A 13,910-nucleotide genomic window follows, 5' to 3' on the forward strand; every position below is an offset into this window, starting at 1 on the left:
TTATATAATTACATTCACTACAAGCACAATCAACTCATAACAGATCTATGAGGAAATGCATGGAATTTGGCCCTTTCCATGTTTCCATGACCTCTTAGGTGTTACTCAAGAAAATGATCAATAAGTTTCGGTGATCCAAGGTAATTTCCATTATGGGGTGATTCCAGTGTCTGGGTGTCACTAGACAATGGCAGTCATATTTCTTCACAGTCATATTTTCGTCAGTGGCTGACCAGGAAGATGTGTCCCTGACTGTGCAGCATCAGGGGGTGAATTCTATTGATTTTCTTTGCCTCCAGAAGTGTCCTCAGCTAACCAAAAATATGTCCCTGAGGGCTTCATGAATCCCATGGATATATTTTCAAGAGGCACAGGGCACTTCTGGAGACTGGTGATATTCTTCTCCTCTGCCTCCCACTGTGCTCATGGGTACTTTGGTAGTGGGCAAGCTCTCTGGAGCACTGACATATCTTCATCCCACCCACGCTGTGTTAATCAGTATGTGAGCCACTATGTCTTTCCAGTATCTGATTTATTTCCATATCTAGCTGTTTAAAAGTTCATGTGTACCTTTGTTGTTTCATAAAAGACAACTCATAATGTACTTTTAATGCCAAATGCCATCTTCATGCTCTGAAAAACCTCCATCTAGCAAAGCATTCTTAATCATTGTGGATGAGTGAAAGTGTTTGTAGACAATGCTGAAAACATTTTCTGTTGATACAGTGTATAACAATCATTTCTGAAAATGTATCTCTCCATTTCCTAATATTTTCACAATTGTGGATGATGAAAAATAGCACATTAACGTTGCTCCTGCTAAAGTAATTTCTTCAATAACATCTGAAGGCCATTTCTGTTCAAATATGATGGTGTGACAGGGATTAGATGTTTTGTTGGTACATGAGACTTCTTTTAGGTTTTTATTGGTTAGGGATTTAGTGAAATTCAGGCCACTAGAATTCACCAAATCCCAAACACTAGAAGCCACCTAATGGTGCAGCGGGGAAATGACTTGACTAGCAAGCCAGAGGTTGCCAGTTCAAATCCTCGCTGTATGTTTCCCAGACTATGGGGAACACCTATACTGGGCAGCAGCGATATAGGAAGATGCTGAAAGGCATAATCTCATACTGCGCGTGAGATGGCGATGGTAATCACCCCCTCCTGTATTCTACCAAATACAACCACAGGGCTCTGTGGTCGACAGGAGTCAACACCAACTCGACGGCACATTTTACCTTTACCTTTAGGCCAGCAGAACATACCAGATTATGAAACAAGGATGGCCTTTGAGAAGATTCATAATCTTTTGATTTGATTGGTGTCTTGATTGCCTATTGGTGACTTGATTGCCTATTGGTGTACATTTTGGGTGTTCTAAGACAGACAGGAAACGGGGGGGGGGTTGATTGCTTCTTTTTGATATATATTTAGATTTCTTTTGGCAGCTCCACTGTTAAAATTTCATGAAGACATTGTGCAGAGTTACGTCAAATATATCATCTAGTAATATAGCATTGTGTTTTGAGAGGCCACCTTTATCTTTGACTGTTTACCTGTTATCTAAAACAACAAGGATACACTATGTAGCCTATTAATATGAGGAAAAGTTGTGTCTGTGTGTGTGTGCAGGAAGAACGCTGTCACAACATTATCAAGCCTAATCATAAGGAACCTGGAAGTTACTACTTTGTTTTCCAGACTCCAGTCTGAACACAGATTACTTGTCTTCAGCCAGTCTGGACTATGCAGTTTGCCAACCTGGTGGTTCTCCTATTGCACAAAAACCAATTTTCAGCACTTTTCAGAATGAAATCCTATGCACACTTACCTAAGAATAAGCCTCATTGAACACAGAGGCCCTAACTTCTGAGTATGCATACAGAAAGTGCACTGTCAGTGGGGTAAATACCTGTCTAGTGTTCAGCCAACACAGTGGTTTTCCTAAACGTGGTCAGGGCATTTGAGTGGGATTTCTGAACTGTGTTGGGGAAAATGATGCTAAACTGAGAGGAAGAGGCAACTGCTGGTCAATAGGATCCTGAACAGGATCTTCCAAAGGAGTAGGTTTGTTGTAGTTTAAAAAGTGTAGAGTCTAGTGGCACCTCAAAGGCTAACATTAAGACAGATTCTTTTGTTGGAGAGATCCCACATGATCAAAAACTGAGTAAGAAGTAATTGGAACTAGAGTTGATTGTGGAATTATAATATCTTAGACTTTTTGCCTGGACACTGTACTCCTTGCAGAAATGGTGAAGAAGGGAGAGTGAAAGAAAGGATCAGTTTACTATTTATTGATTCTTCTTCCAAAACATTGAAGTACAATTTGTGATGAACCAACCACATGTGACACAATCTGTGTTTCTAAGCTTTGTTTGTTTTAGTTCATTCATGGCATAAGAATAATAGTGCTCCATAGTGGAGGTTGATTCCCCTCTCCCCCGATATTACTTTTGAACATCAAGCTGAAGAAAGTCACATTAAGTTGAAGAAAATATGTTGACAACTCTGCCTGTCGGGAACTTGAGCTTGAGCGGAGCCTGCAAAATTTCCTTGCATCTATTGGGAGATGTGATGGTCTCATCACCTTATTCTCCAGCCAGGCTATTAGCCAAACTATTAGTCTGCCTGGTGGTGTGTGGGAAACAGGAGAAAGGAAGGACTTAATAGGCTACATATTAATTGCATTTGCAGGTCAATAATAATAACATAGGAAGCTGCCTTGTACCAAGTCTGGCCATTGGTCCATCTTGTTCAGTACTGTCTACAAAGACTGGCAGTGGCTTTTCCAGAGTTACAGGCAGGAGTAACTCCCACAGGACCATAAGTGCAAATACCTCCACTGGAGTCAATGTCTTAGTAAACAGGACACGGATCATACTGAAAGTATGCCCACACCCTAAAAAGCGTCTGATCTCAAGCAGTTTCCATAAGCTATCTGCTCAAGAGCTAATTTCTGCAGGTTGTACATAGAATTGTACAGTCTCTTGTATCTGGATTTATACCATACTTCCTAAAGACAGCACAGATGTCAGGAAGGGTCATTACCTTCCTGATTAACAGTAGGACGCAGTTTACCATGCATCCTACTGTTAATATGATCACTATGTAGAAATGAAACTGACTATAACAAATATTCCCAGTTTGGATTTCACAATGAGTGGTTAGTATAATTGTGACTCTGGACACATTTGCACATCATGCGAAAGAAAAATTAAATGGGGCAGAGGTTGGAATTTGTGTACATCCCAATGCATGAAACTGCAGTTTCATGGCAAAAATAACCTGCGGTTTCCCTCACCAAACTTCAATTTGAACCTTCAGTTTGTAGTGAGTTTCACCGTCCCAGTCTGAGGTTTTGTGGTGGCAGCATTATGTCTGAATGTGGATGCCACCATAACCGTGGTTTCTGTAGGGGAAGAATGGCAGTTCAGTCCCCAAAAAGCAGACCAAAAGCAGTTTGGTGACAAAGCAGCAAAGTAGGAGGTCTTGAGACAATTATTTAGTGTTGAAGAACTTACAAGGACTTATTTAAAGAAAAGGTTACAAACAGATGTGAAAAAAGCTTATTTCAGCAGTAGCTCATGGCTAAAGAGAGAGTCCAAAACATCTCTGGAGCAACAAAATGGGGAGTAACACTGGAAGAACAAAGAGGGGAGGAGTCCAGGACTTTTATCCATGACCCTAAAAAACCCCAGTGGTCACTATAAGACATTGCAGCTTAGAGCTGATGCTGCCAGCTCCTAGCTCCAACAGTTTCATACTGATTCTGGTACCGTAATCGTAGAGTGGTTGCGTAGAGAGCCCAGACCAGCCTGGGATCATGCCCGCTTCATGCCTGTGGCACTTCTTGGTGGCTGCCTTTCCAAGCAGCCCCCCCCCCCATCTCCAGTCTAATAAAGCATTTCCCTGGCAATTGGGAGCCACCACATATCATCCTAAGCTTGTAAGCCTGTCAAATGGGAAAGTCACACAGGGGGATGCCCGCTCCCAACTATGTCCCTTGTCCCTCCCACCTGACACTCAGGGGAGAGAGGGGTCAGGATGGCAAGATGGGAACTATGCGCTTTGCTCTCAGAAAATGAAGCTATAAAGATGCAGTCACAGTATCCACATAAATAGGGTAACCCCATTAGATTGCTGGGACGGTAACATATGGCAGGGTGGCGATGGCAGAGGTCAGTTTTAAAAGGCAACACTACCAAGGAATTCTTGAATGGCACAGCTCTATTTTTTGTACAGTGGTGTTGGGGAAGGGGCCCCTAGCCTCTTCCCCTTGGGTTAATGTGTATAGTCCCTAGGCTTACTCATGAAAAGGGCCAGGCAGCAGGATCCGCAGTGCCTCCAGTGAGAGGAGCAATTCTACATGTCTGATGATGACAGATGCTGCTGCTGAGCAGACTGCGCACTCATGAGAGTGGAAGGTCATGGGGATATCCCTTCACAAATCATGAGAAGAACCATCCAGAGGGACAGGGGGATCAGGCAGTATCATTAATAATGTGTGACAAAAGACCTTCTCCCACGGATAGCTCTCTCAAGAGAGTGCTAGGCCATGGAGTGTTAGGCAAGTGGATCTGTCTGCTTTATATCTCTTTTGGTCATACATCTTCCTGCTACAATTGCTTGCAAAAGCTCACACTTGATGCTGAACTGTTTGTTTCCTCCTTGATCCCTTTCCCCTGTGAACATATGTGCTAAATACATTCATGAATTAATATCATGTATATACTTTAGCGCTGAAGTTAAATTACCATTTGCTCTTCCTCACGATGTTAGTAGTGACTCATCCTGATGAGCCAGGGGGGCACCAAACAAGGCACAGCTGCCTCTCGTTCCCAGCAGCCCTGGTTGTGCATCTCTTTCCCAAACCTTCTTTGCCCTGACATCTGGTTGCAGAGTGCATTTGGTTGCAGAGTGCAGCCAAATGCATTCTGGCTGCGTAGCCATGGAGTGAGGGCTAAAGGCTAGAGCATCAATGGGTGTGGTCAGCTCTAGGCATGGATCATTATGGGCAGCAGGGGTGGAGCCACCATTGAGTGAATTGATGATGATGATGATGATGATGATGATGAATAGGTTCAAAGAACCCAGACTGCCACCAGTTGGCTTGCACCTTGTGCCTCTGCCATGCCCACTGTGTCTGACATCAGATGCAGCAGCATCTGACGTCAGATGCAGGGGGTGTGTTGGTGGGGAGCCATGGTGGCAAAAGGAACATGGGCCACCGACTGGCTTCCTCTGCCACTGATAGGCAGCATGTGGATACTGGCACAGCACATGCAGATAGTCAGGATGCGTGAGGCATGCAGGTTGTTACAATCAGTGGATCCTGGTCTAGATGGTCTAGATGCCCTGCCAGGTGACTAGCCCATATCTGATCACAGAGTAAATTTCCTGGTTAAATCTGAAGAACTTAGTCAGAATTCCTGCTGTATGTGGATTCATATTATCACACTAATGTTGTTCAGTCCTATTGAACCAGAATTTACAGGGTCGTGAGAATATGGCCTTAATTGTTCTTTTCTTCTCCTTCCTTGACCCATATATGTTTTCTGTTGTGAAATGTAATTCAGTTATTTAGTACTCCTATGTGTAATGAAATTCTGCTCTAACGTGTTCTCCTACTGGTCTTTTCTTTGAAGTATTTTGTACAGCTGAGCGAGGCTGTGAGCAGTACAAATGTCAGTGGCTGATGCAAGATCTGGTGGGCATGACCACCTGCCACAGTGCCTGCCAAGGATGACATGGTTTCAGGTCATCATGCACCAGTGTCTGTAGATGCTAGTAAGCATGGGCTGTGGGGGAGACTTTGATGTACTTCAGCCTTGTTGCCAGGGAAATAAAAGGGAGATGGCTAAACATGATGAAGGAGATGGCTTAGGAAAGAAGCCTGGGGAAGTGGACTATCAGTTGCTTCTGTGGCCTAGTGAGAATGTTAGCTGTTGGAGGTAAGGCACCACGAGAGCTCTTTGCCATGAGTCAAGATAGCCCACAGCAATATAGGGGCAGGCTCTGCATATTGAATGTGTGCTATCCCAGTGCTGTCAGCTTTACTTTTTGACTTGTTTGCTTGTGCTTGCTTGTGCTGTAAACCTTAATTGTTTGTGAACTTATCTGCAACAACTTATCAGATAAGTTCTGATTAGGGAACCTATCCCCCCCAAAAGGAACAGCATCCTATTTTTGTCTCCATGGTATTTTCATTGAGGAATTGAAATGGAAGCACACTCAGCACAGGGGACTTGAGGCCATAGCCTTTGAAGTCATGAAAATATGGAATAAAGCAAATTCAGTTTGGTTTTGAGGGTGCAGTAGGTTTGTTATTTCTCTATGTAAGCCGCCCTGAGCCATTTTTGGAAGGGCGCTATAGAAATCGAATGGATGATGATGATGATGATGATGATGGAAGTGTATTTACCAGTACACTTCCTATCTGCATGCTACACTTTGGGGGGCCTGTACTCAGGTTCACTTTTAAAATGAACACACATACAGTAATTCACATGGAAAGATCTAGGGGTATATAGACACAGAAAGGTATGTACAACATAATGTCTGATTAGGGCTTTAGTGTGGAGTCAGAACAAGCGTGAATTGTTTGGGCTTGTAATTTTTAATGATTAAAATAGCAGCCATGGCAGGGGCAAATCAGGATCACAATGTCAGTGTACAGGGAGGGGGCATTTATTATTTTCCCCTCGCAGGAGATCTGCTAGCCAAAGTTGCAGTAAGCTTCAGGAGGAAAGTTTCCACTGACAGCATCAGAAGCTTCCCTCCTGGGGCTTAATGCAGCTCCAGGGGGGAAATTTTCAAAGTGCAGGGGATACAGGAAGGTCCCTTCCCTGCACAGGTGAAATGCCCCCCTCCCTGTATGCTGTAGTCCTGGTCCTGATCAGGACCTCCCACAGCTGCTATTTTAATTGAGGAAAAATGCAGCGCAATTGACGCACTTAGCAGTGCCTTCAGTTCTGCTGAATCATACAAGAGAGATATTCAGAACTATTCATACTTTAAAGGGATATTTACATTTCACTAATTGTGCCAGCATATGGATAGAGTGCACATCCAAATATATTTCTCACTGAAAAGAAAGTTGTGCAGATAAAGAGCATCCATATATGGATGCACATTTGGGTGCGTATCAGATCTGGGCTCACAGTTCCTCGTCCAGCAAGTGAAGACTATTTATACATGCAACTCTTTTTAGCTATATGGGAGCCTTATCACACTATCAGCCCCATTTTTCTTATTTTTCTGAATTTGCCAGATCTTTCAGTTATTTTTTTTACATGCTCACTTAATTATAATAATCTTTGCCCGAGATATATGTTGAATTCCTGAAGAATGACAAAAATGATGCCTTAAAGATAATACTGCTGTTTAAGCATTAAGCAAAGTGCAAAAAATTAATGCAGGGTAAAATTCTGCCCTTAGAACTATGCTCAGAATGTGCATCAAACATAAAATGGAATGAGCTGATATTCTCCCTGTACTGGAGAACTCAGAAGATTTAATATTATGTTGAACAGCAGGAGATTTCATCTTTTTTAAAAACCCTGAAAAGCAACTCTCTCGGGTCAACAGAAATAATAACAGCTGTTATTAAGGTTAAATAATCATTCTTATGTTCAGTAATAAGGAGTAGCTTTTCTGAATGATGGAGGAGCCTCAGATGCATTTAATTGTGTTTATGGATATTTTAAAAATTGCAGTGTTGGTTCAGACCATACTCAGAGTTGGCCAAAAAGGGGTGGGGAAGGAAGCAGCAGCAGCAGCATAACATACTTCTTGTTCCTAAATGAAATAAACTTGAGGCGGTTGTTCACACAGGCAGCAAAGCCCAAGCTTTGGCAGCCAAGCTTGGATTAAGCTGCCTGTGTGGACCACCAGGATCTAGCCTGATCCAGGTGCTGCCTTGGCCCCAAGCCCGGAAATCTACCCCAGGCTTCAACCTGGGCTTAAGGGTGCATGTGCACCTTTAACCCCAGGTTCGGGGTCTTGTTTCAAGAGTGTCTGGCTGAGGGAGGGTCCCTCAATGCACCATGCTCCTGGATGCCAGAGGACTTTCTCCTCTGGCTCCCTGCTTTGACACTCACCACAGTGCTGCTTCTATGCTGCTGTGAGCAGCAGAGCGAACTGGGAAGGGAGAATGTGTGCAGGGAGGCAGGCAGGAGCCTGCCTCCCACCAGCCCTCCCCACCGCTGGCAGTGATGGTCATGTGCACAACCTCAATATCTAAAAAGGAATAAAAATGAAAAGCCTCAGTGTAATGAATTACGTACTTGAGCAAAATACTCAAATGTCATGGTTCCAGCAAAAATTTTGTGAGGAAAAGCATGAAGCTCACAACAAAAGAGAGTGCTGAGCACAGCTGATGCAGTACAACAAGTATATTAACACATTTGTCATACCTTAAGGAAACAATGGGTAGCTGTGGCTTAGGCATGGTGAAAGACTCAATATTTCAAATATTTCCTTCCATTTCTGTTTTAAAAGCAGTAAGAAAACTGTTGATTTGATAAGGGATGGACAATCAAATCATGATAATCACTCCGACCCAAGAAAATACAAGTAGAAATAGGTTTCCACTCGTGGAATTTTCCTTCTTGCATACAAGGGTACTGCTGACAAGAGAACTTGCATCCATTCCAACTGGTTGAGTGGGTGGTGCTTCCCCTCCTCTCCTCCTTTCCTCATGGACCATCCACATTTTGTGTTTGCATCCATAACAATTAAAAATTGTGGAATTGCTAGATATACACAGCCTACAATTTAGTTCCATTTTATTCTTAAATCGTTTTAACATTTTGTTCTTATATTATAGGTATCCTTAACAGCCAGTTTCTTAATATCCAAAGTTTATCTACTCCATCTTATCTGAAGAAATGGACTGATCTTAACATGATTTGAAAGACCAGCTCTGTTTAATTTCCATATCAACGTGAAACTCAGAGTCTGGCATCACTATAAAGGAACAACAATTATTAGAGTTTGAAGTTTGAACAATGTGTACTTTTTTTTTGCTAACTTTTGATTGTATATAATATTGATTTGTTTATATTTTTTTAGGGATCCAAACCAGCCAGTTCCCCAGGATACAAAGTTTATTCATACAAAACCCAACCGTTTTGAAGAAGTGGCGTGGTCTAAATATAATCCAAAAGACCAACTTTATTTACACATCGGCTTGAAACCCAGAGTCCGGGATCACTACCGAGCAACAAAAGTCGCATTCTGGCTAGAACTTGTTCCACATTTACACAACTTGAATGAAATATTTCAGTACGTCTCCACAACAACTAAGGTGCCACCTCCTGATATGACATCATTTCCTTACGTCACCAGGCGTTCACCTGGGAAGTTCACCACCAAACGTCCATTAATGACGCCAAGCAACAACCCAAGACATTCAAAGGATACCCAAAAACCAGAGGATACAAGTGTTCTGATAGAGAACAAGAGAGATTACTCTACAGAGCTCAGTGTCACCATCGCTGTAGGTGCATCCTTGTTATTCCTCAACATTTTAGCATTTGCAGCTTTGTATTATAAGAAAGACAAACGACGACATGAGACACACAGGCGTCCCAGTCCTCAACGGAACACAACCAATGATATTGCCCATATACAGAATGAAGAGATTATGTCACTGCAGATGAAACAGCTAGAGCATGACCATGAGTGTGAGTCGCTACAGGCCCATGACACCCTGAGACTCACCTGTCCACCTGATTACACCCTCACTCTTAGAAGATCTCCAGATGACATTCCGCTCATGACGCCCAACACCATAACCATGATTCCAAATACATTAACAGGAATGCAGCCTTTGCATACTTTCAACACTTTCAGCGGAGGACAAAACAGTACTAATTTGCCTCATGGACATTCCACCACTAGGGTATAGCTCTATCATTAGCCCCACCCCAAGCCACTTGGAAGAGTAAATAATAAGAAAAAGGAAAAAAAGAAAAATTCATATTCTCCATCAAGCAACTTGTCAAAAAATAAAAGGTGAAAGAGAAAGGCAGACATAATTTTCTTATTGATCCTTTCCATAGGAATTCTGATATTATATAAAAAAGATCACCTTCAAACCCTGTGAAATGTGAAATGTGTACATTGCTATTAGGATACTGCTTTAATATCTCAACCACTTTGATTGAAAGTTAGGAGTTGAGGCCTGAAGAAATTCACTTAAAAACGATATGTATTGAGTGTAACACAGAGAAGCAGAAACTTCTGGAACACAGAGCCAGTGACTGTACAGTTTTTTTAATAAATAAAATTTTAAAAAAATGTTCTATATGTGCCATACCGTGAATGGCCCTTGTTATACAAAAGACATCACCATGGGCTTTTACCCATCATACGAAGCTGTAATCCAGAATGGGGAAATAAGATTTTATTATTAAAAACAAAAAAATAAGACTGACTATGCAGTAAATACGTATAGTTCTGTGCAAAGAGATGACTTGCCAGCCTGAACTATATTTAAGAAACTTTGTAAAAAAAAAATGTACATAGCTGTGAGTTTAAAAAAAGAAGCTTTTATTGATGTTTTCAGTTTGAAAAGAGCTTTTAGAAAGATTGTGCTTTCAGTTGTGATCTATGTGTATAAACATTAGTCATACCACCTCTGTTTCCTCCCAGACCAAAAGGAGGATTTTCTTCTTAATTATGAGTTGTAAATGAAGACATGAGGTTTTTTCCTAACGTTCCATTTCTAGGAGGACATGATGTCATACAAAGGATACAAATGACCGTGTGGCCTGGCAGATTTTCCTTTACAGGTTACGAACGTGCATGTTAAGGCATTCATAGATAGGAAACAGTTGGGTTTGTTTTCTTGAAAACCGTTTTTTCTTTTCTCTCCTATGTTTGTGTTAGCCTTGGTTATATTGCAGCACAGAGACGAATTGGAAGAATGACAAAAAAGCTTGTTAAATTCATCAATTTTGTAGCTTTTAGTATCTGAATATGGCTGTTGCTTCCCAACTGAGTGTCCTGATGCATCTGAAGAAGGTCTGCTGGTTTTGGCCAACCTTTTCTGAGGAAAATCAGTTCTGCCTTCACCAGCAACTGCAGAAGACGACAAGGCCAGAAAACCACTGCTTAACTATGTTGAACAGGGAAAACACATGCTGGAAGAGAGTTATTATTGTTGTTGTTTTAAAGTTAGAGGAAAGAGCTGAACAGGTTGGTATGTAAAGAGTAAGAATGACCCAGTAATAATTTTTAATGAAGCCCCTTATTTTTGCTGGTTAATCTGATCACAGAAAGGATGGATGCCATGGAGAGCTAGGAAAGAAAGAAAAAACCCTATCAAATTAAATTAGGTGACTTGCCTTGAAGAAGCTGAATCATTTTACTTTCTCAAAACATGAAACCTTTTTTATTTCGTGCTCCATTTCCTCCTAACAGGGGAGTTCACTTTGAAACAGAGCTACCCCAAAAGATGTTTGGCACCTCTGTGTAGTTTAAAAAAAGATACAGAAGAATTCAACTGTTTGTGAAGTTGAACCAAGCAATTAAATAAAGAATGGTTTTGTATTTTGTCTTTAGAAAAACTAAAGTTAAAGATGGTAACCAAAGATATTTGAACAGAGTTGCTCTGCACAAGATAATATATTTCCCAGGATGTATATTGTATTTTTCTGTCCCTGTACTAAGAAGGGCACAGCACCATTATATTTCCATCCCCATATGTTCATATCTGACACAAGATGCCTTCTGCCTTTAATATTGGCAGCTCATGACATTCTAACTTACAGCTACCTTGACATCTCACTGGCTGTGTGATATGCACAGCACCATGCTGTTCCTGGGAGAGAAAGCAGGTCCTGAGAATAGCACAAAGAGGGTTGGCAACACAGTAAAATTGCTAATGTGACCCATGAGGTGGTCTTAGTGCATTTAATATATGCTTTCCTTCTGCTTCCAGGTGAGATTTTAAATGAGCCAACCTCTCCACTTTTCACCCAGTTGTAAATGGGAAAACTGTCATCTTCCCTGATGTTTACCGTAATCTAATTAAAGCTGGATCTATTCTACACCATCATCATAACCAATGCATTGCCTCCACTAAGACACAGCAGTTCTTCATGACTTGGGGGGTAAAAAGGGAAACAATGGCATCTTAATCGGTTGGGTATGTTTGTTATGTGAATTACGGTATTTGTTTAGTACTTCCAGTTGTCTTCTGCTAGCAATATGTACAGTACTGTGTCAGGCTTGTGACATTTGGGTAAAACCGTTTCTGTAAGTGAATGATTTTAGCTTTTAAAAACAATGACGATGATGTCACTTTAATAATTTAATACGTCTGGACAGATGTATGATTTATAAATGGCAATTTTTAGGCTCTTCATAGGATTCTATAATAATAACAACAAAGTATACTTAAAAAAAACTATAAAAAGAAAAGAAAAAAGAACTTTCCCAGGCTTTTCTTCTTGACCTTAAGAGGCACGCAGGGTTTCTTTTGTTATTGTTTTTGCAATTTTCTTTTTCTTTTTTGGTTTTGCCTTAAGTAAGGATAGAAGATATATATGGCTGGACACATATGTATAAACTTTTCAGCAGCATTTTTAATAATAAAATATCACAGTATTTTCTAATGCTTTGTGCAAAGAATTATGTGTTTATCTTTTTTTATAAAGAAAAAGAGCATTTTTGATCATCTGAATTCTGAACTACATAATCAAGTCTACAGAGAGTTTTACTGTGTACCGCAAAGTGTTAAACTGGTAGAGAGATCTACATTCATATTATAATTAACACTGATATACGCTCATTACCAAGGCGATAAATGCCATATGCTGAAGTTCAGAACTACTCAACAGCAAGTATCACTTATTCTTACCTACAAACTCTTAACACATCTCTTAAGTTGTGTTTTTTTTAATTGTGTCACATGAAAAAGTGAAATGTTAGGAAACCAAATATGTCACCACCAAATTAGCATAATAGCAGAAGTTATCTCTGTATCTTACCACTTCCCATAATGAGTTACTTAAACAGAACTTGGGTTGAACCCTCTGTTTCTGATACTAAGCAATGCAGCTTGTTTCAAGGAAAGTATGAGGATTATACAGTGTGGATATACTGTGATATCCTCCTTTCATACATTCTGAGATAAAACATTTCAGAAACAGAATTCCAGTAAAAACCTCCAGAAAGGCAATTTTGAATACTTACTTTGAATATTTCCTATGACTCAATGGAAATACTGAAATGTGGCTCTAACAAATTCTTTCTTAGGTCTTTGGACATAAGACAGAGCCCAAAGTTAGTAAAGCACAAGCGACCTATTTATAATCCAAGTAATTGTTAACTTGACAAACTCAATGTGAGTGACTTCCCTTATGGGAAAATTAATGTGTGAAGCAGTAGCGTGAATCTCATCCATGTGCATCATGTGCACCAACATTTTGCAGAATGGACATATATATAACAATAAACTCTCATACTAAAGATTACTGCTCAAGCCCCCCCACACCCCGCCACTATTGTACATTGCTGAAGAATAGGGATTTCATACACCATATGCTGTGTACTGCATAGTGCCAGCGTGTTGTGCACCCATTTATAACAGGTGCATTAGTGATATGATGCATCCACTCACCCACCTGGAGATTTAATTTCTAGGCACTTCAAGATCTAATTGCTAGGAGACTGTGGGGCAAGATTTAGTTTCTGAAGACTGACAACTCTCTCTCTCTCTCTCTCTGTCTGACAGAGAGAGAGAGAGAGAGAGAGAGAGAGAGAGAGAGAGAGAGAATAAAGCATCTCCCAAAAGAAAAATCAAGACTGTGGCTTTCATATTGCCCAAGGGCATGTGGGTAGCTTGAGCACCATTCATGGTGCCCCTGTGTGCATGTAAAGAGCTGCCATGAGGCTGT

The 13,910-nt window shown here is 40.9% G+C and overlaps 1 protein-coding gene across 5 annotated transcripts in view; it reads left to right on the plus strand.

Moving 5' to 3' along the window:
- The window catches only part of NLGN4X (neuroligin 4 X-linked), a 318,752-nt gene extending 306,110 nt beyond the window's left edge, over positions 1 to 12,642 (plus strand). For all 5 annotated transcript variants that reach the window (XM_053306970.1, XM_053306974.1, XM_053306972.1 and 2 more), the window contains one exon: positions 9,076 to 12,642. In XM_053306970.1, coding sequence (XP_053162945.1) covers positions 9,076 to 9,913 — 838 coding nt within the window. In that variant the 3' untranslated portion in view covers positions 9,914 to 12,642. The remainder of the gene's footprint in view (positions 1 to 9,075) is intronic.
- The last annotated feature ends 1,268 nt before the right edge of the window (positions 12,643 to 13,910 follow it).

Source organism: Hemicordylus capensis, chromosome 3, assembly GCF_027244095.1.
Source record: "Hemicordylus capensis ecotype Gifberg chromosome 3, rHemCap1.1.pri, whole genome shotgun sequence".
Taxonomy (NCBI): Eukaryota; Metazoa; Chordata; class Lepidosauria; order Squamata; family Cordylidae; genus Hemicordylus; species Hemicordylus capensis.